This window comes from Neovison vison, chromosome 6 (assembly GCF_020171115.1).
Source record: "Neovison vison isolate M4711 chromosome 6, ASM_NN_V1, whole genome shotgun sequence".
Taxonomy (NCBI): Eukaryota; Metazoa; Chordata; class Mammalia; order Carnivora; family Mustelidae; genus Neogale; species Neogale vison.
The window spans coordinates 28,645,245-28,666,075 of record NC_058096.1 but is presented as its reverse complement, the minus strand read 5'-3'; the positions used below and the strand labels follow the sequence as shown (position 1 = coordinate 28,666,075).

At 36.9% G+C, this 20,831-nt stretch overlaps 1 protein-coding gene across 2 annotated transcripts in view; it reads right to left on the bottom strand.

Annotated features, from left to right (window-relative positions):
- SAMSN1 (SAM domain, SH3 domain and nuclear localization signals 1) overlaps positions 1-20,831 on the bottom strand; it is a 143,978-nt gene that overhangs the window by 16,762 nt on the left and 106,385 nt on the right. For both annotated transcript variants that reach the window (XM_044251109.1, XM_044251108.1), the window contains 4 exons: positions 11,930-12,001; positions 7,984-8,133; positions 3,461-3,590; positions 844-995 (listed from right to left, as the gene is read on the bottom strand). In XM_044251109.1, the coding sequence (XP_044107044.1) occupies positions 844-995; positions 3,461-3,590; positions 7,984-8,133; positions 11,930-12,001 (504 nt within the window). The remainder of the gene's footprint in view (positions 1-843; positions 996-3,460; positions 3,591-7,983; positions 8,134-11,929; positions 12,002-20,831) is intronic.

The following is a 20,831-nucleotide window of genomic DNA, read 5'->3' as shown; positions in this document are numbered from 1 at the left end:
AGGCTTTGAAGGCGCAAACTGCCATGTTGTAGAGAGGACCATGGCTGGCCACCTCCAGGGTCCGAGAGTGGCTCCCAGGCAATATCTGGCAAGAAAGCAGGAACCTCCATCCTACAACTTCAAGCAACTGAATTCTGCCAATAGTTGTGAGTTTGGAAGAGGACCCTGAGCCCCAGCTGTCACCTTGATTTTAGCCCCGTGAGACCTTAAGCAGGGAATGCAGTTGGGCCATGACTCCATGTTTGACCTAGAGAACTGTGAGGTCATGCATTTGTGTTGTTTAAAGTCCCTGAGTTTGTGGAAATTTGTTACATGGCAATAGAAAACGAATATAGAGAATCAGAGGTAAGAAGAGGGAATTCAGGAGGGAATATCACTGGGAGAAAGATGTCTGGTTATTCATAGCCCCCAACTTAAGTACTGAAGTTGCCCAGCCAAGGCTGGTTCCCAAGGGAGTTGCTGTGAGGGACTCTTTCCTGATAGCGCCATCTTTTCTCTCTCTCCTTCTAATCCAGGAAGTAGCAGGCAGAGCTGGGCACCTCCAGTAACCTGTGAGGCTTCTGGTTTTCAGAAAAATGTAGACAATTTCTTCTCCCCAGACACGCTCAGAATCTGCATTATCTACATAACAGCAACTCATGCTATAGCCTCAACAGACCAATTCCCCTAGTCCACCTCCAGTGTTTTGTTCAAATTCTTGCCACAGTAACCCATTCCTGCATTCTAGTGCTGGGGAGAACACACTCACCGCCCACCCCCCTTCCCTCTCTTGCACTTCCTGACACAGTCCATACAACCAGTGCTAGACAAACCAGACAGAATGCAGTGATGATGTGCACACACCTTGATTTTGAGGGAGTCAGTGTCATAGGGGCTTGGTGTAAAATCAGTGTGTACTCTGGCTCGGCCACAGAATGGTCCAGAGTAGGGGCCATCATCATCAAGTCGAAAGCTATCCCGGTTACTCGTACCGTCCGAACAGCTTGTTATTCCACCTGATGAAAGCAAAGCAGAGGTTAACAGTTCTCACCGGAGGTTCGTAACATTCTGAACCATCATCTGGATAGAGCTAAGCAGGGATCATGCTGAAGCACTGGACGCCAACCTTTTGAGGGAGTTCTAAATGATGGATTCCTATTTTTTTCTGACTCCCAGTCACTCTCCATCAGTGGCCTTTGTCCTCTGAGCCATTTCTGCACTTTCTCGAGCCAATCTGACCATTCTTTCCTCAACCACTAACCCAAACACCCTCTCACTTCGGTCTCTGTGATCTGACCCAGTAGCAAAGTGTTTGGCTACTTGCTAAAGAGACAAACGATACAGACTGAACTCCTTGTGCAGGCCAGACAATTAATTTTGTACCTGTAAACAAAGACAAAAACCTATAGCAACAGTTTGATCCTTATGTACTACAGATCACAAATGGTCAAAGCATCAGACTACAGGGTTCCCTATTCTTATCACAATGTAGCTAGAATGCTCTCCCAAACATCCTATTATGTACCAAAAGCCATTTTGAAGCAACATCTCTATGCATAATAGGTAGCACTTCTGCTTGTGTGAATTTGAAGCAAAGAGAAAGTGTGTTCCCATGTCTATCCTTCCTTGTGGTTCTAAACTTTCTAAACTGGGCTTTTTAAATTACTCTGAATCCTTGTTCTCTGGTCCTTTTCCTTCTGAGTTTGAACCTCAAGGGAGAGAAAGAAGAGATTCCATTTCTTGCTGCCCGCAAGAGGCGGGGGTGGGGTAAGAATGGCTTCCAGCGGAAGTAGGTCTCAGTTTCTCCACCACGCTCACCACCCTCCACGACTTCCACTTTCTCCTGCAGTGAGGCCTCTCAGTGCTCTCTTCAATGATGAAACAGCCCTGGTTTCTCTACTATTTAATCAAATAATTATGGAAACAAGGTAAAGAACCTTAACATATTGAATCTGAACCATTGTAAGAAAGGGTGAGTTGCATGTAACCGCAAAAATTAAGTTGTATATGACAACAGATAAGTGGGCCACTATCTCCTTACACCTTCCTTCCATGCCCACCCCTGGCCTTGGCTTTTCATGGTATATCCCAGTTAATAAAATTCTACCCACACTCAGCATTACAATTTAGAATTTTTAAACTTCCAGCAGAAGTGAATACTAATGAAATCTGAATTTCACACATGCAAAAATATATCCTTCAAATGTTTCTACATTAGATTTTTTTTTCTCCTTTCTTCACAAAATAACTCTTCTTCAGCCAATAGGAAAAGTAGGAATAAAATTCAGGATATCTGAAACATCTGGTATTTGCGATCTATCTTCAAGTAACAGAAGCAGTTGATTAAAAAGGAAATGGCAAATAAACCTTGCAAAAAAAGAAAACATTTAAAAGCCCTGAAAAGATCAGAGGAATGTACAACAGTGTACACATAAAAAAGTTAAAAAGCCCCCTGCGGTATCAGTAGTTTCTTCCAGATAGCAGGATATGTGACTAAAACCTGAATGACTTCCTTCTTAGAAATAATGGTTTTAGAAAATCCTTGTTGAACACATGCTGCTTCCTTCCTGTCACCTAACTGGCTATATTCCTTCTATTTAGTATTTACACAGTATTTCATTCTTTACTCACTCATACTGGAAGGACACCTAAAAAGTGAATGTGAGAAATGATGCATATGTCCCTCTCTTTTCAGAATACTTCAGGCAAAAGGGAACAGAAAGGAAGGAAAAAAGTGAGAGGGGACAGGAGAGAGAAAAAACAAAGAGAAGAAAGAAAGAAAGGAAGAAAGGAAAGGAGGGAGGGAAGAAAGAAGGAAAAAGAGGAGAAGGAAGGAAGAAAGAAGAAGGAGAAAAAAGGAGGAATAAAAAGAAAAGGAAAGGAAGGAGGAAGGGATGGACGGAACAAGAGACAGAGAACAGGATTTCATTTATCTGAATATGTCAAGTCATTTAAGATTTTGACTCAAGATAATGCTAGTTCTCCTAAGCAAACAATTTTATTTTAGGGATGCAGATTTAGTCACCCAAGATGATTTTTTTGAGGCATATCCCCAAGAGCCCTGCCAACTACAGTGTTAGAAGTTTCAAAATAATACATAATTCTATCAAATATATTGTGTATCATTTTAAACAACAGCAACTCTACGGATTCAGCAATCCTACATTTTCACTATTTTTCTTATCAAGTATCTGGAAACTTTTTGCTAATTTGAAAGCCCCAGAGAAGCAAATCTGTTGTTGGTTTTCATTTCAATTTCTTTTTTCTTTTTTAATTGTTTTTAAAATGTTAATTCCGGTATTATTAACATATAGTGTTATGTCAGGTTCAAGTGTTCAGTATAGTGATTCAACCCTTCAGTGCATTACACAGTGCGGATCATGGTTAAGTGCACTCTTTAATCCCCCTCACCGATGTCACCCACCTCCTCACCCACTTAACCCTCCCAGTTACGATTTCGTCCCTTATTCTGTAGGCTTACTTGATGAACTCTGCCCACTGTAGAGACTATCCATGGAGTCACTGGCTTTGAGGGAGACCTTCTCTGTGTGAGATCCAATCACTGGGTCACTGTTCCGATATGGGAGGGTAGTCTCTCCATCCTCCTCATCCTTCAGAAAAAACATATCAGAGGTTAAGTGCAGAGAACTGATTTCCATGGAGATATTCACTGTGTGCATTGATTTAACAAACAAGACATATTTTAGCAATAAAATACTTAGGAATCCATCAGCATAAAATATGAGAGTCATTAATCTTTAGTTCAATTTCTAGCAAAACACGTTATACTTGGAAAAATTTTTTAGACGAAACACTCCACATTATGGAATTCAAATGAAATCATCATAATTCATTTTATAAGTTAGGATGAATATCATATTGATACTACTTAATCAGAAGTGTTAGATTTATTAATATCTATGCTTTATCTGTTAAAGCATTTTCATTTCTTCATGTTCTCCTTATCATCTATTTACCACCATTACTAATCCTTTGAGATCTGATATTACAAGTTTAAATTCTGCATCGTTGTTTCATGTCAGTTATTTGCACCTTACCAGATCACCAGATATGAATAAAACATGCACATTTTGCAATTCTAAAGCAAAGCTTATCTAAGAAGCTTTACAAATCTCATACCAAGCTTGCACACCTAGTCAAGTGAAAAGCAAATCCTGCATAAAATTAGGAAAGACAGACAATTTCAAAACAAATTACATCTGCTTGAAAACATCTCAGATGTCTTCCATATTTAGATAGTTTGGACAAAAACTATAAATTCCTTAATATTCATCAAAATGTAATTCAATATTCCTCATATATGAGCATTTCTAAACATTAATAAAACTTCAGAATACATACATGATATACACTCAGTTTGATTCTCTCCTTTTATCCATTCCTTTATTCATTTGTTCAGTCATTCAACACAAGTTTATAGAACACCGTGTAAGTACCTGACACTGTTTTGGGAACTGGGGATACCTTGGTAAACAAGATCACAAGGTCCCTGCTCTAATAAGATAAACATTTTAGTGTGTTATGGTGTGTGTGTGTGTGTGTGTGTGTGTTAATGTTTGGAGATGTGTGTGTAAACAAATGTAAAAGGAAATTTCAGGGAACAAGTGCTATGAAGGAGATAAAACTGAGTGCTGTGAGAGGATTAGCTGCTAGGATTAGGGTGGGGGGAAGGTTGGCTGATTTCGATGGAGTAGCCTCCAAAGACCTTCTCTATAGAGTAATATATGCTCTGAATTCTTGACTCTGAATTCTGACCTTAAGATGTAACTTATAGGAAGAATTGGAGGCAGTTTTCCAAGCAAAAGGAATAGCAAGAACAAAATAACTCAGAATTAGCTTGGCTTATGAGTGGGAAGACCAAGTCAAGGTAGCTGGAACTGAATGAGATCAAGGAGAGTGTTATAAAATGAGCTCAGAGGGATGCTTGGGCGGCTCCGTCGGTTAAGCATCTGCCTTCAGCATGGGTCGTGATCCTGGGGTCCTGGCATCGAGCCCCATATCAGGCTCCCTGCTCAGTGGGGAGCCTGCTTCTCCCTTTGCTGAGCCCCCTGCTTGTTCTATCTCTCTCTCTGTCAAATAAATAAATAAAATATTTTTTAAAAAAAAGAAAGAAAATAAGCTCAGAGTAGACTGGAGCCGGATCAGTAAGAGCTTTATAGACCATATGTGGTGGTCATGGAATATTCACTCAGATATTTTGCTGTGAGACCCTTCTTTATGGACAGCCCCAGCTACTAAATCCACCACAGTGCATGGAAGCCATGCTCTCTGCCAATGACTGAAACAGTGAGGGCACCATTTGAGTCCATTCTGGTGGGATATAGGGTTCCTCTAATGGAAAACTTTGGTTCAAGGACTATCTGCCAATCTGGCTAAAGCTTTCTTCTTCTCCTTTCCCAGGTGTCAAACTTGCTCTGCTGTCAGAAGGCTTTCCCTATCCAGTTCTTTATCTATCCTTCACGTTAATTTTCCCCAGTAATCTTTGGGTGTCCTTTGCTTTCTTAGGATCTGTTTCTCAGAGGACTGGAATGAACATACTATAGTAAGTGAAGGCATTGTGAAGGCATTGTAAAATTTTAAGCAAGGGGCATGATATGTTCTGAAATTCCACTTAAGATCTTTCCAGCTTCTGTGTGGAGAATGGTTATGGAGGAAAGGGTGGAAGAAAGATGACCAATTAGGTGGTTATTATGGCAGTCTAGGCAAGAGAAGTTGTTTTTGGTTGGTTGGTTGATTGATCTAAAAGCAGGAATAGTATACATAGAGAAATTATGGGTTTTAGATAAGATTTTGGAGTTTGAGCCAATAGAATATGCTGATGAATTGGTGTGAAAAGTGAGAGAAAAAAGCAATTTGGAATGATTCTTAGGCTTTCCTCTTTCTTTACTTCCTTCCTTCCTACCATCCTTCTTTTCATTCCTTTTCTTCTCTGTTCTATTCTTTCCTTTTCTCTTCTCTTCTTTCCTTCCTTGCATCTAGAGTTATGGCAATTGTTGTCTATCGCTACTGGGAAGACTAGACAAGAAACATGTGTTTTTGGTAGAGCATAGAGAATTAATAATTCAGTTTGGGATATACTGGGTTCCAGATAACTACTGTACATATAAGTGATGATAATGAATACACAACTGGTTGTTCAAGTACAATGGATAAGATATCATAGCTAGAGATATAATTGCAAAAAACAAAGTGATGAGACTAGATGAGATCACTGAGGGGAAGAGTAGACTGAGTAGAGCATCTAGGAATAAGCCTTGGAAGGACTCAATGTTTAGAGCCAAGAAAGAAGGCAAAGCCAAGAAAGGAAACTCTGAGGAAGAAAGCCAGAAGAATGCCCATTAAAGAAACCAAGAAAGAATGTTTCAAATGTATTGAAATCATCACTTGTGTCAAATACGTTGAAAAGTAATGTAAGAAGTAAGAAAAGTGACCAGTAAATTCAGCAATACAGAGGTTAATACCAATTATGACTCCTATTTTAATGAGTTATTGGGGACGGAAGTCCTAGTGGGTTAAAAAGTGAATGGACTAAGACATATCAATGTAGCAGAATTGAGAGTCAGAAATAAACCCATGTATTTATGACCCATATAATTATGACCATGTACTTATTATTAATTCATTTTCAGCAAGGGTGCCAAGAAAAGATAATAGTAAATTAATTGACCTTTTAACAACTTTTTAGACAACTTGATATCCATATTCAAAAGAATGAAGATGGACTCCTACTATACTCCATAGAAAAATTAGTAGATCAGACACCAAAATTTAAGAGCTACAACTGTGAACTCTTAGAAGAAAACACAGGAGTAAATCTTTGTGAATTGAGATTAAACAATAATTTTAAAACTGCAATATTAAAAGCTCAAATGACAAAAAATAGATAAATCAGGCTGCATCAAATTATAAACATCTGTGCTGCAAATGACACCATCAAAAAAGTGAAAACACAATCCACAGAATGGGAGAAAATATATCATATTGCAAATCATATATCTGATAAGGTACTTGCATCCAGGATATATTTTTAAAAAGCTTAAAAGTCAGTAATAATAATAATAATAGTAAAAACCCAAATTACCTAATTAAACAGTGGGCAAAAGGTTTGAATAGACTTTTTTTTTTTTTTTTTTTTTAATGACAGACAGAGAGAGTGCAAGCACAAGCATGGAGAGCCGGAGGCAGAGGGAGAGAGAGAAGCTGGCTTCCTTGCTGAACAGGAAGCCAGCCCTACACAGGGCTTGATCCCAGGACCCCGGGATCATGACCTGAGCCACCCAGGTCCTCCTGAGTAAACATTTCTTTAAAGAAGATATACAAATGGTTCATAAGAACACAACAAGATTCTCAACATCGTTGGTCATTAGGGAAGTGCAAATCAAAGCCGCATTGAAATTCACACCCACTAGGAATAGGAAGGCTAGCATCAAACAGACAGTAATGGAAAAATTGGAACCCTCACACATTGCTAGTGGGAATGTAAAAGGATGCAACTGCTTTGGGAAGCAGGTTCCAAGTTCTCAAAACATCAGATAGTTACCATATATCAGAGAGAAACAAGAGTATTTCCACAAAAACTCCTAAATATTTATAGCAGCATTATTTACAATAGCCAGAATGTGAAAACAACTCAAATGTCCATCAACTGATGAAAGGAAAAATAAAATACAGTTTATGTATAAAATGGAATATTATTTGGCAATAAAAAGAAATGAAGTACTGATGTTTGTTACAACATATGACATACCATTCTTCACATACTACATGTGTGATCTTTCTGAGCCTCCATTTCCTCTATTAACATAGGAGTAATAATGCTTTTTTTTTTTTCTACCTAGTTCCTGGGCACAATTATTGAGGGAGAAAATAGACGTTGAAGTCCTTCCTAAAGGACCAAGTAATTCTATGTCTAGAAGAATCTGTTGGCTCTTATAAGAAAAAAAATTAATAGAAAAATACAAATGATTGGCAGAGTACACTTACCTTTTCCTCAGAAAGGGCTTTGACGTACTTTTTGCCCACTTTTTTCTTCATTGTCCAGGAAATAACTCTCATTTTTTTCCCTAATCCTCCTCCATTATTTGAAGTTTTATTTTGTTCTCCGCTTTCATTTATGGGTTCCCCTTCATATATCTAGTTAGAATTGTTTACAAAAGACAGAATAATAAAGCAATAAAAATCATTGTTCTGAAAACATTATTATAGTGAAGATTCCGAATTTGTGGGCTTCCTATGTATTGTGTATAGCAGCCTCCAAACTTCAATCTGGATAGAATACCTATTTTTAGGGTTGTCCAAACCTGGTGCCATGTGTTACAAACTCGGTAAATAAAACTTGTGATGTTGAAGGACCTGAGCTTCACATCTAAAAATTTTTAAGAGAATTTTAGTTATTCTTTAAGTAGCTGTACAGTAGAGCCACTTTTCCCATTAAAAAAAAAAAGACTTTATTTATTAATTAGAGAGAGAGACAGAGCTGGAGAGAGAGAAGAAGCAGGCTCCCCACTGAACAGGGAGCTCAAAGTGTGAGTCCACCCCACGCCTCTAGAATCATGACCTGAGCCAAAGGCAGACACTTAACCGTCTGAGCCACTCAGGCGCTCCAGTTTTCCCCATTTTTGAGATGGGCAAAATAGAATTAAATCATAAGCATAATGAATGATTAAGTCTACATAGATGGGAGATATTTTATTGGGGGCTTTAGAAAGGCTATAGCATGTATTCATGCTGAAGGGGCATTAAAATATCCTCTTGATTCTTATATAAATTGAAATGGTTATTTTAAAAAAAGTTTTGAAGTAAAGTAAATCCATTGAGGAAGTGCAATGTTTTCTTCTTGCGGGTGAGTATCCCATGCATATTTCCCACATTCTCAAGCAACAGTAATTATGAACATGGTCTAGCCATTAGTATAGAAATGGGCATGTAATTCACATGTAATGTTTTCTAAGTATTTAACATTACCTGATACAAAGTTTGTTTGTTTGGTTGATTATTGCCTGCATCCTCCACGATAAGGTATGCTCCATGAGCTTAGAGATTTTATATTTTTTATTTATTCTGCATGTCTAGAACACTTCCAGGAATATCACTGACACTTGATTTTTTTTGAATAAGCAAAACTTCTCATATAGAGATTTGGAGTGATTTCTTTTTCTTAAAGGACTTACTTGGATTCTATATCCTTAATATCTTAGATTTTAAGAAAGGACTCTTAAGGGTCATCTAGGCTAGCATTGCCCACCATTCTTGATGGGTGGACAGACAGACATTTCCTGAATATAAAAAAAAAAAAAATTAGGGGAAACTTCTATTCAGTTAACTTGAATAATTTATTTTTATTGTTGTTATATTAAAGATTACTTATTTATTTTAGAGAAAGAGAGCATGCATGGGGGGAGGGGAGAGTCTCAAGCAGACTCCCCACAGGCCCAGCATGGACTCAACCTCACAAACCTCAGATTGTGACATGAGTCGAAGTCAAGTCAGATGCTTAACTGACCAAACCACCCAGTCTCTCCTTGAATATTTTAATATGAAGGTTTAACCACATAGTTAACAAAATTATTAATCAATATTATTTTTTACTTCATATCTTACCCCAAATTGCCTATGATAAATATGAATGGACAGCTGATTTAAGTCCTCATTGAACTTTATTCATTTCTACATTTAAGGTTATAAAAGGCAAAGATTCTTTGCTTAATTCAAAAGCCCTGAATAAAATATAACTTGGAAACCCTTTAAATTTTTAAAGTTAGCCTTTTTCTTCTCTCTTCTCTCTATTTAAGCTCTATCTTCCCTGTAAAATTATAAACTAAATCACCCCGAAAAGAAAGTGTATTATTTTATTATTATCTGTGTTAAATTACCATTGCCTAAGCTTCAAAAAAGTATCACAAATATTTTTAAAAAGATTTTTATTTATTTATTTGACGGAGACAGAGAGAACAAGGCGGGGGTGTTGGGTGGGCACATAGAGGAAGATGGAGAAACAGGCTTCCCGCTGAGCAGGGAGCCCAATGCGGGACTGGATCCCAGGTCTCTGGGATCATGACCTGAGCCAAAGGCAGAGGCTTAACCAACTGAGCCACCCAGGCGCCCCGTATCACAAATATTTTATATTTTAAGTTGCTCTATCATTTTTTACAGACATTTCAAAGAAACTACTTCAGCATATTTTCAACTTTCACATTTTTCTATGCTGTTTTCTTTCATAATTTGTCTCTCCCTCTATACTCTCGGCTTCATGAAGTAGGGATTTTCATCAATTATTACCACAGTAATTTCTGAGTGCCTCATGGAAACCCTGTCATAGAGTAGGTCCTCAAGAAATACTAGTCGGATGAATGAATGATGCATTGCTGAAAAACGTGTGAACTACCTTTTCAGGTTCGCTGAATTCTTTCACAAATTACTAAGCCACCATTACTAATAAATGAGCCTGAGCGAACCTGAGCTACTTTTACAGGTTAACCCTGAATTATAAACTAAATAATGGATTCTACTGTGTAGAATCTACAAACTATATGTGATTATGGAAAGGTAAGGATTTATATAAGATGTTAATTGAAAATTATATAGGGTTTCTCACATATATATACATATATTATCCTATTTAAAATGAAATAAATGTGGATAGACTATATAGCTATTTACAAGTTTAAGCATGTGTATATAAATATGTAAATGGATAAAAGGGGATATAAATAATATGCATATGTATAAAAGGGGATGTATTATACACACACGCATGTAAGTGTACTAATGGATGTATTTATAAAGTAATACTAGATGTCATTTTATTTTCATTTCTTTTGTTTAGAATAGCCATTACTGAAATACCAATATTTAAAAATATTATAGGTATATACACACAAGAATCTGAAAAGTATATTGAGAAATTATACCAGGAAAAATTCTTTATAAAAAATAAAACATATAATAATGAGAATGAATAATTAAGAAATACATGAGATCTAAAACCTATTGGTCTAAAATGTATCACATTTGGAGTTGCTGAATCAGGTTCAATGATAAACACGTTTTAATTTTGTCTATATATATATGTATATACATATATGTGTGTGTATATATATATATCCCCCCTCCCTACTATTTGATCAGGTGTCAACCTTTCATTAATCACATCACAGTTGGCCTGTGGTTTGTGAGATAGTGTAACAGAAATGCAAACTTGGAGTCAGACAAGATGTTGAGTTCTGCCTTTGTCATTTATTAACTGTGTGATTTAGAAGTAATTGTATTTCTTCATTGGTAAAATAATAATACTAATAGTTCCTACATTAGAGGTAGGTAAAGTGTTTAGTGTTATTCCTGTATCATGGTAAGTGTTCAATTAAATGTAGATACTATTATTATTACCATTATTTTTATATGGACTTCATTTTATGGGAAGCTTTCCTTAAGCTACATTTGAAGTGTTCCTGGTTTGCGAACGTAGGTGTAATAGTCACCTATGAGGCATTTCAATGCACATGGCAGAAGTGCAAGTGCAATTGAGTAACCATATGCTGTCCTTGACAAATTTACAACTAAGCCATTTAATCATTAAATTAAATTAATGCAATTACCATTTACATAAAATTTAACATATATATTCTTTTATGGTGGAACTGCTCAGAAAATTTGGGGTTATTTGTGTTCCTTTAAATCTTAACTCTCTTATTAAGCTCATGTTCTGCTTTTCCTAATGTTAGGCTGCTTAGAGAGCTTTTTGCTTTTAATACCCAGCAGGGTAACTCGGTACTAAGTAGTTCTTTGTTCCTTTATTACAAAAATATAGGCAAGACTGCGATTTTTAAATATACTTATTTTTCTTAACGGTATTTTGCAAAAGTGATATTGACTTCATAAATTTTCCTAATGTGCTTGCATAACATTCATAAAATTGTAATAAAATACTAACCTCAGTTGAATCATCTGGTTTTGAAATGGAATTATTCCGAAAACGATCAAAATTCCCAAAACTGCTGCTGCGCTGTAAAATAGGAAAGGAAAGGAAAGGACATTTAGGATTTGTGACTTTCACTGAAAAAATTGCTAAATATATTAGGTTATGGTTCCATAAGCATCAGTATATTGCAAACATAGGATTAAAAGAGCTCTTCTGTCTGGAATATCTAAAGGCATTGGAGGTATAACTATTATTAACATTACAATATTTACAGTTGACAAAATGCCTTCATAGGTTTTATGTTATAGTGTTTAGAACCTTGAAGAAAATCTATTAAATTATTTTCAATTTATAGTGTTACGTCTGCTCTTGGGAATGGCAGCTGAAGAATCTATGAATTCTAAGCTAAGCCTTCTTGAAGTGAGCTAGCCCCAAACTAATTTCCACAATAGGATGACTTGTATTACTAACCAACCAAGTAATAAATAACAACGAAACAAACAAAAAATCTGAGTAGAGCCACCACAGTACGCCGCATAAAGATCGTATTTGCCAAAAAACCAAAAATGAACACAAATGCATTTATCATTGATAACGTGATAATCTGAGACTCTCTACTTGGTGTCAGAGAAGGCATACACACAGAGCTATTAATAAATTGAAAGCAACATTTAGGCAATGCCCAGTCTAAGGTTGGAAGTAAAACTGAATTTGTCCACACTTAGCATGGAATTACAATGAGACCTCTGGGTCAATTTCATTCACTGGTTTTGAGAAAAAGCTCAATATGTTAATAGAAGACTTGTTCCCTTGGATACTTTCTGCCTACAAAGCTAAATTTTTATTCTTATGTAACTCATTCTAGGCAGGTAATTATAAATAATTCCTCTTATGTTACAGTAAATGATTCTCCTAAGTACATTCTCAATAATCTTTAGAGTCATTGAGAGAAAAAAAAAAGCCTATTTCTTCACTATCTGTTTAATTTTATACATTGTTTGGAGTGGTGGATATCTTGATGTTGTGTCCTTTATGTAGCCATAAATCCCAAGAATATGTTCTAGCTCAAGAACTTAATTTCATTCCAAGCTTACAATATTTTCAGAATAAGCTGCTGGTACTAAGAAATAACCTGGTAGTTTGAAAAGTTAACAAAGGGAGCCAGTAATTTATAAAACCGTGTCTTGTCCTTTCAGAAGCCATAGCCCCGTTTAGTGCAAGTCAGCTTGAAAGGCTTGTCCTTCTTACAAGCATCCTACAGTCTTGTTTCTCCACCAGCTATCTTTAAAACTTCTTGTTTCCTTTTTAAATGAGCCGAAATAAAAAGATCCTGACGTGTGACAAGGGGTTAGCTTGATAGACGGTGTGATACGTAATATCGCCCCAAGGATGATGGCTGTGTTAGACACAATTAACGCCTTTTGCTGACTCGCCTCCCCTGCTGAACAAGCCCTTCAGCTTGTGGCAAGAAGACAGAAAGAGTAGGGCTGAAACTGAGAACCACACTGGAAAATACTAAGTCTTCCCAGGCAGGGCTTACTAACCTAGAATGACTTCCAAGAGCATTAACTGCTTTAGCTCGCCTAGTAGGCATTTCCATGAGGCCATCATGGCCCAGAGATCAAAACAGGGAATTGAGTGTACTGTTGTCCTGCTTATAAACAATCTGAACCCAGGGAAATCTGTTACTCTTTTATATACTCGAAACATTCTGATGGCCTATTGGAGCCTATGCCTAGGGCAATTTGACCGCTTGCATCCAGCCTACGTCCTGCCTATTAAATATTAATGAGGGTTACGGCATGATTTCCACCACTGGATAATGGGTCCTATTGCCCAGGAGGGCACAGAATAGGCTCACTTCAGCATTTCTCAACACTATCTTCTGCCATTAAGTAATCAATAGTCACCACCTCTTAAAATTAATTCTCCCCTCATTATATCAATAAAGAGAAGCAGTGGTTTAAGAAGTCTTTCGACTATTACTTTGGGTTTTCCCAGTCATCTCACTGCGAATCACTCAACAGCTTTAAACCAAAGGAGTGCAATATCAATCCAAGATAAGACACCATTAAAAAGCAAATCTAAGTATTTAAAATGATGTTTTTAAAATTTCATTATTCTCTAGTCTAAAAGTTAGTGACTTTCTGAGATGGTTTCATAATGTGTAGGTTATGGCTTATGATGAAAAGAACCAATGTCTACTGTGAGGTATGCACAACGAACAAATTTATAATTTTACCCCTGTTAAGTTTTCAATGAAAAGGTGAATCATGTGGAAGCAAGCTGGCTTCCTAGATATTACCCCTTTATAAAAGAGAGTGTGTTTGAATATCAGTAATTTTGCATCATATAATCATAATGGATTAGATTTGGCAAATACTATCTTGTGACAGAAGCTCTCATCAAGACAGAGCTGTTATATGAATGAATAGCTATCAACGGGAAGGGTAACTTAAATAAAAATGCAATTAGTATTTTAGATAATTCTTTGTATCTATTGACATTATATCATATTTAGTCTTTAATTCTACTCTGTCTATATTTATACAGCCTTTCCTTGTGCAATTAAATGTGCATTTGTGAAATAGCACATTTGTGGAGGGTAATTTGGTGAAACTAGTAAAATTACATATGTATTTGCCCTTTGACCCAGCAATTCCATTCCTACACATCTGTACCAGAAACACATACTTGGCTGTAAACTCACTTACGAATCCACATTCACTATAAAACTTCTATATTATAAAAAAGTCTGTAAACCCTAATGTTCATTGAGGGGGCTGATTGAAGAATGCGTGGTAAATCCAAACAATGAAACAGTGTGTAACTACATAAAGTTGAAATGCATCTCTTTATACTTCTACAGAATGATCTCCAGGATATGGTAGAAGTGAAAAAAGCCCAATGTATATAGAGAAAAATGTACATAGTAGGATGCCATTTATCTAAGGGTGGAAATAGATGTTTGTGCTTTAATATAGGTGAATACATATGGGACAAAATGAGCAAAGTGAAAAAGGAGAGGAAACAGACTTCTTTGAATAGACCTCCTTTTCTAGATTTGGTTTTAAAACGATGTAACTTTTACTTATTTTTAACAGAATTAAACAAAAATAAAAAATGATCCCTAAAAATTCTAAATAAAAATCAAACAAATGAACTTAATCCTATATTGAATTTGTGGCTTAGAGAGAGGAATTATTTTAAATGACTTTTAAGAACCATGATCTGACTATCCCAAGCACAAAAAACAATGACAAATTAAATTTTAACCTGTTTTCAGTAATCATATTGTTATTAATAATACTGATATATATAAATAAATGCCTATGTTGAGGGACCATAAAAATAAGTAATGATGTTAATGACATTGGAGTAAAGGTTCTCAGCCAAAATTCTCATATTGTTCATGGCATAGAGCAAGTGGTCTTTCAAAGGCTACTAAGTCTTTGAACTTTGTACTACTAAGTACGAGTAGTAGTGCTAGTACTACTAAAGACTACTAAGCCCATCTCAAAACAACACAGGGGCCATATTGAAACTATTCTCACTGGAGTAGATTGTATCCAAAGGTGGGATAATTTTCATATCAATAAGAATAATAAATGAATATTGAAATGCACCTAATATATCAAAGTTGGTGAGTTCATGATACCTAAAGGAAAAAAAAATCAGTGATCACTTTTGGAAACATTACAGTTATATCATGAAAACTGGCAAAGGAAAGGACATAAGCATTCGAGGTGCTCTTCTTTTATGAAACATATTTCAGAGTAAATAGTTAATGAGGAAAAATTATCTTTTTCTGTGTGTGTGTGTGTATTCAAGCTAATCAGGAATGATGAAATGACAAAGTCACTGTTTCATAAACCCCTGATGGTAATAAAGGATCTTGGTGATAATCCTTGATGGCTACAAGAATTACAAAAAGACAACTAGAATATGTGCTTCCTAGTAGTAGGACCTAATATCACCAGTGAGGCAGTCTCAGGGGGAAAAAAAAGCGCAATCACACCAAACTTCTGTATGTAACTACTAGATTATAGGAAATATAGGGACAAAGGAACATTTTAAATGGCACCAAAAGGATGCAGTCAATCAGAAAAATCTAGACAGTAAGAAAATCTACAGGACAAATAACTAGGTTTCTTTGACTGATCGATAGAAAGACTAAGAACCTCTAAGAGTTGTCTAACCAAATACAACTCATGAATCTTGTTTAGATATAGATCAAAGAAACCACAATAGCAAAAGCAGCCAGGACACAACTGAGGAAGTTTTTTTAAATACTAGCTATTTGATGATATTGAAAAACTACCGTTATTTTTTACTTATAATTCAAGATAACCTAATGCCAGTGTGTGGGCATGAAGAAGAAACATGACTGGCCATTATCTAATGGTTAACTGGGTGATGGAGATATAACGTAGATTTTATTACTCTTTTTTTTTTTAAGATTTATTTTTTTATTTGATGGAGAGAGAGAAAGAGAGAGAGAGCGCGCCCACACAAATGGGGGGAACAGCAAAGGGAGGGGAGAAGCTGGCTCCCCACTGAGCAGAGAGCAAGATATGGGGCTCGATTCCAGGACCCTGGGATCATGACCTGAGTGGAAGGCAGACGCTTAACCACAGCCACCCAGGCACCCCTGTACTACTACATTTTTGCATATGCTTGAAGTTTCCCATAGTATAATGTTGGGCTAAAAGGAAAAAAAAAAAAAAAGGAAAGAGAAACATACCTACGTAGTATGTAATAAATAAGAGTTAATCATGTGCAGGGGCTGGGAGGTACACGGATAAACGACTTTTCTCTTAATTTTGCTGTGACTCTAAAACTGTCTAAAAAATAGTCTTTAAACAAAAGGTAATGGTTACACAACTGTCTAAGGAACCAACGTGTAAAAATATTCGTATTGATTTCATCATAGTTGTTTGAAAGTACAGACATACTGAAGGAGAAAATAAAGTTTTGCTTTCCAAGTTGATTTTAGAACAATCAACTTTCTGATATAGATGGTCGTTATTAGATTGCACGATTCTCTGCAATTACTGGATACAGATTACTTTCTTCTACTTACTCTACTTGGCTTCCACCAAAAAAAGGCTGAGTAGGGGCACCTGGGTGGCTCAGTGGGTTGAGCCTCTGCCTTCGGCTCAGGTCATGGTCTCAGGGTCCTGGGATCGAGCCCCACATTGGGCTCTCTGCTCAGCAGGGAGCCTGCTTGCTCCTCTCCCCCTGCCTGCCTCTGCCTACTTGTGATCTCTGTCTGTTCAATAAATGGATAAAATCTTTAAAAAAAAAAAAAAAGGCTGAGCAGAGTCATTGGGGGTGTTTGAACACATATGTGTCCCTAAACAATGCAATGAATAAAATTAAAAAACTTGGGGGCGCCTGGGTGGCTCAGTGGGTTAAAGCTTCTGCCTTTGGCTCAGGTCATGATCCCAGGTCCTGGGATCGAGCCCCGCATCGGGCTCTCTGCTCCGCGGAGAGCCTGCTTCCTCCTTTCTCTCTCTGCTTGCCTCTCCGCCTACTTATGATCTCTCTCTGTCAAATAAATAAATAAAATCTTTAAAAAAAAAAAAAGAACTTAAGACGACTCATTGTTTTATTTGTCACATTCCCCCCCGCCCCAGTTTTGTATAACAACTCTAATTATTACAGAATGTCATGTCATGATATAAAGCTGACAGTGTTCTTAGAAATGATCTAGACCTCAGTGAGGAAACTTACAGGAACCAGACTTGCAAAAATAAATTCTTTTTTTTTTTTTTCACTTCTCCACCCGGATGTACTCTCAACTATGCCATCCCATTCCAAAGTTTCGATCTTGTCTTCTATTTTCAAAGAAACTTGCTATCTGAGCAGGATGGAAATTTGGAAAGTTATCTTGATCGAATGAACGGAACTGAATCGGATTCTTAGAACAACGGCCAGCCTAAATTTATCAACATGAAGAACATTTGGGGGGTCTCTTTTTGGAAACACAAATCAACCTTTTGACCAAAACCAAGACAACGTGACCCTTATTTTCATTTCTTAACCAGCCGTCAACTTTGGGGGTCTTCAAGTAAAATCTTATCTCCAGCATGACTGGTAAGGCACTGGTGGAAAAGTTTCACAGTCTATTTCAAAGAAAAAATTTACATATCTGAGTCAGACATCCGCAGTATTTTGAAATACACTGGCAAATTAAGGATTACACACTCTCTGCCAATGAGTTCTCACATCTTCTAAATATTGCACACAGAGCGATGGTTAGTAATATGCTCTTGAAAATCAGAATTGTTTCAACATGCGCTTGTATGAATATTCTATAATAATAGTATGTTAAATGTCAATAAATTGTCAGCTTTTATCCAAAGACATTCGAGGATTTAATTGTTCTAACTTAACTCAGGTGCTGAGATCTTTTCGAGAGTGTGAAACAAATTTAACTCCCTTAAAATAACCTGTTAGGATTGCCTCAGTGTTAAGTAATGACACTCATGTGGTGTCGATGGGAGATGGTTTTGTGTCAGGGGGTTGAAGAGTAAGAGACAACTGGAACACTGTGAGACATAACCTTCAACAGCCACAACTTAACCTGGAGTCAAGGCCACCCAATCGCAAACATATGGCGGTGCTCTACGTATTGTTAATGTAGATCTGGACTCCGGACCAGATGAGTTCACTTGATCTATCTGGTTCAGTATCTTTTCTGTCAACTGCAAAATACCTAAAGGAAGTGCAGATTCTGATTCCACCCAAATAGTTGAAAGTTGTGTCAAAATTTCCAAGTGAAAGCTCTACTTTCAAAAGCTGATGTGCCCCGAGAGATGTTTTTGTGCAAATTGAAACTGCCTCAAAAGACAGAAACTAGAACAACAACAAAAAAATCAATGCAAAATGATCCATAACCTAGAAGAGCGGTTATTCACATCTGCCTGTTTAATGTAACAAAACAAGTTTTGTGAGTAAAAAAGACTCGGATGTTTAAAATTCTCAATTGCTTCTCTGCAGGATGTATTGCTGTATGCCACCATTTACTTATATCCATAGACACCAAGTCAGGTTGCAGTTTTAAGAACTGAAGAGAAATTAGGATATTCTATTTGAGCTGAAAAGAGGTTTTAAAAGACGTAGTAGTGCTGCATCTTAAATATCTTGTTTTTAGGTAAAAGGCTTAATATGGCAAAAGTTCAGTCACTTGGTATTACCGATTCCTACAAAACCCTATAGAATAAAAAGAAGATTGAAAAAAAAAAAAACTTAAAAAATAGTGTGACCATGATCAGGCTAACGTGGACTGCTCAGCTTCTTATCCACCCTATTGCAAAACTTCTGCTTGGCTCACTCACCGATAGACTATTGTTACAGCTCACGGTTTATTCCTTCTTTCTTTTTCTCTAACTACCAAATGGTCCCTCTTGATCCTCCTGGAATTGTTTCATTATACCATGGCTTCCTTGCAATCTTCAAGAGTTTCTCCAGGGAACCCGTGTTCATAGCCGCTCTAAGCCCACAGTGGCCTCTCTGCCTGCTTTCATGCTGGAAGGCAGATGTGCCAACCAAAGGCTCTCTCTGCTTATATATCCAGTAGCCCCTGAGGATCTGATTTGATTCTGTCTTCTGAGCCTGCCCTCGTGGAAATCTGTGTTTGCTCACTTTGAGGAGTTCGGACACATAATGCAAAACGCAGTATACCACACACCCGTTCTTTGAGCCTCCACATCTGCTCAGTTCTTTCTTGAAATCTCTACTGTAGGCATTTATTTTCATTACTGCTAGTCAAGTATGTCCTTCTAACCTGAGTCCTGAGCCAAGGCGCTAACATTTAGCTTCTTAGTCCCTAAACTCTTGCCTTTCCAGTTATCTACCACCCCCCATTGAATTAATTTTCAAAAATACCGATTCTTATCATTTCGTTCCTCTCAAAATGTAACAGCTTGCTCCCCATTATTATGATGGTTATTGAGGATTTGTTCCATGTCAAGGGATCTGTCTCTGATTATTTCATTAAGTAAACATAATCACCCTCTGAGCTAGGACAACTGATGGCTAGGAAAACAGAGGAGGAAAACTGAGGCTCAGAGAGTTTAAGTAGCTCTTCTAGTCAATAAAATAAAGCTTGAACTCAGTGTGCTGCACTTTCATGATTCCCCATGGCATCAGGTAAGGTAGTCAGTCTGATTTGGCAGAACTGGCAGAAAGGATACATTCACTTATTTTTCTAAGCTGTTGCTCCTGCAGTTTTTTTGTTTTCGTTTTGTTTTTGTTTTTGTTTTTTTGTTTCTATTTTGTTTGTTGTTTTCCAAGAAACATCTTTCCTCTTTTTTTTCCACCCACGCAGATCCAGTCCATTCTTCAAGAGCAGTCCAGTCCCTCCTTCCCTAGGAGATCACATGCCAGTGTGTCCCCTGGTTAGCACACGCTGAACGCTCCCATTCTTAAGTGCTAGAGTATCTCTGCAGAAAAATCCTACAGTTGTGAGTCTTGGGAAAACCACAGCAGATCACAAATCCCGTGTTCCTTTTCAAGTTAACTGTCCAAAAGTCATATTTTTCATGGTTAACCCAAAAGCAAATTATAACTTGATCATGTTATAGCCAAGGAACATAATTTACTGGTGTTTAATTGCAGACTATAAAGTGTTGCATTACACTACTCAATGTAAATATATTAAGTGGCTTCTTTGGCTAAACTTTATGCTTGGGGTCAGGCTGTCTGTATGAATAAGACAAGAATCTATCCTGGGGAATTTGTACTTTATGGTTGCCATCAACCAAATAACTTCAATCCCTAAGAGTTAAGTAAAACCATATTTAAATGCATGGTATACAAATATAGAAGCAGTTCCTAAAGCAGATTATATTTATTCACAGAATAAATGAACTTAATAACGTATAATAGACATCAACTTCGAAATTTA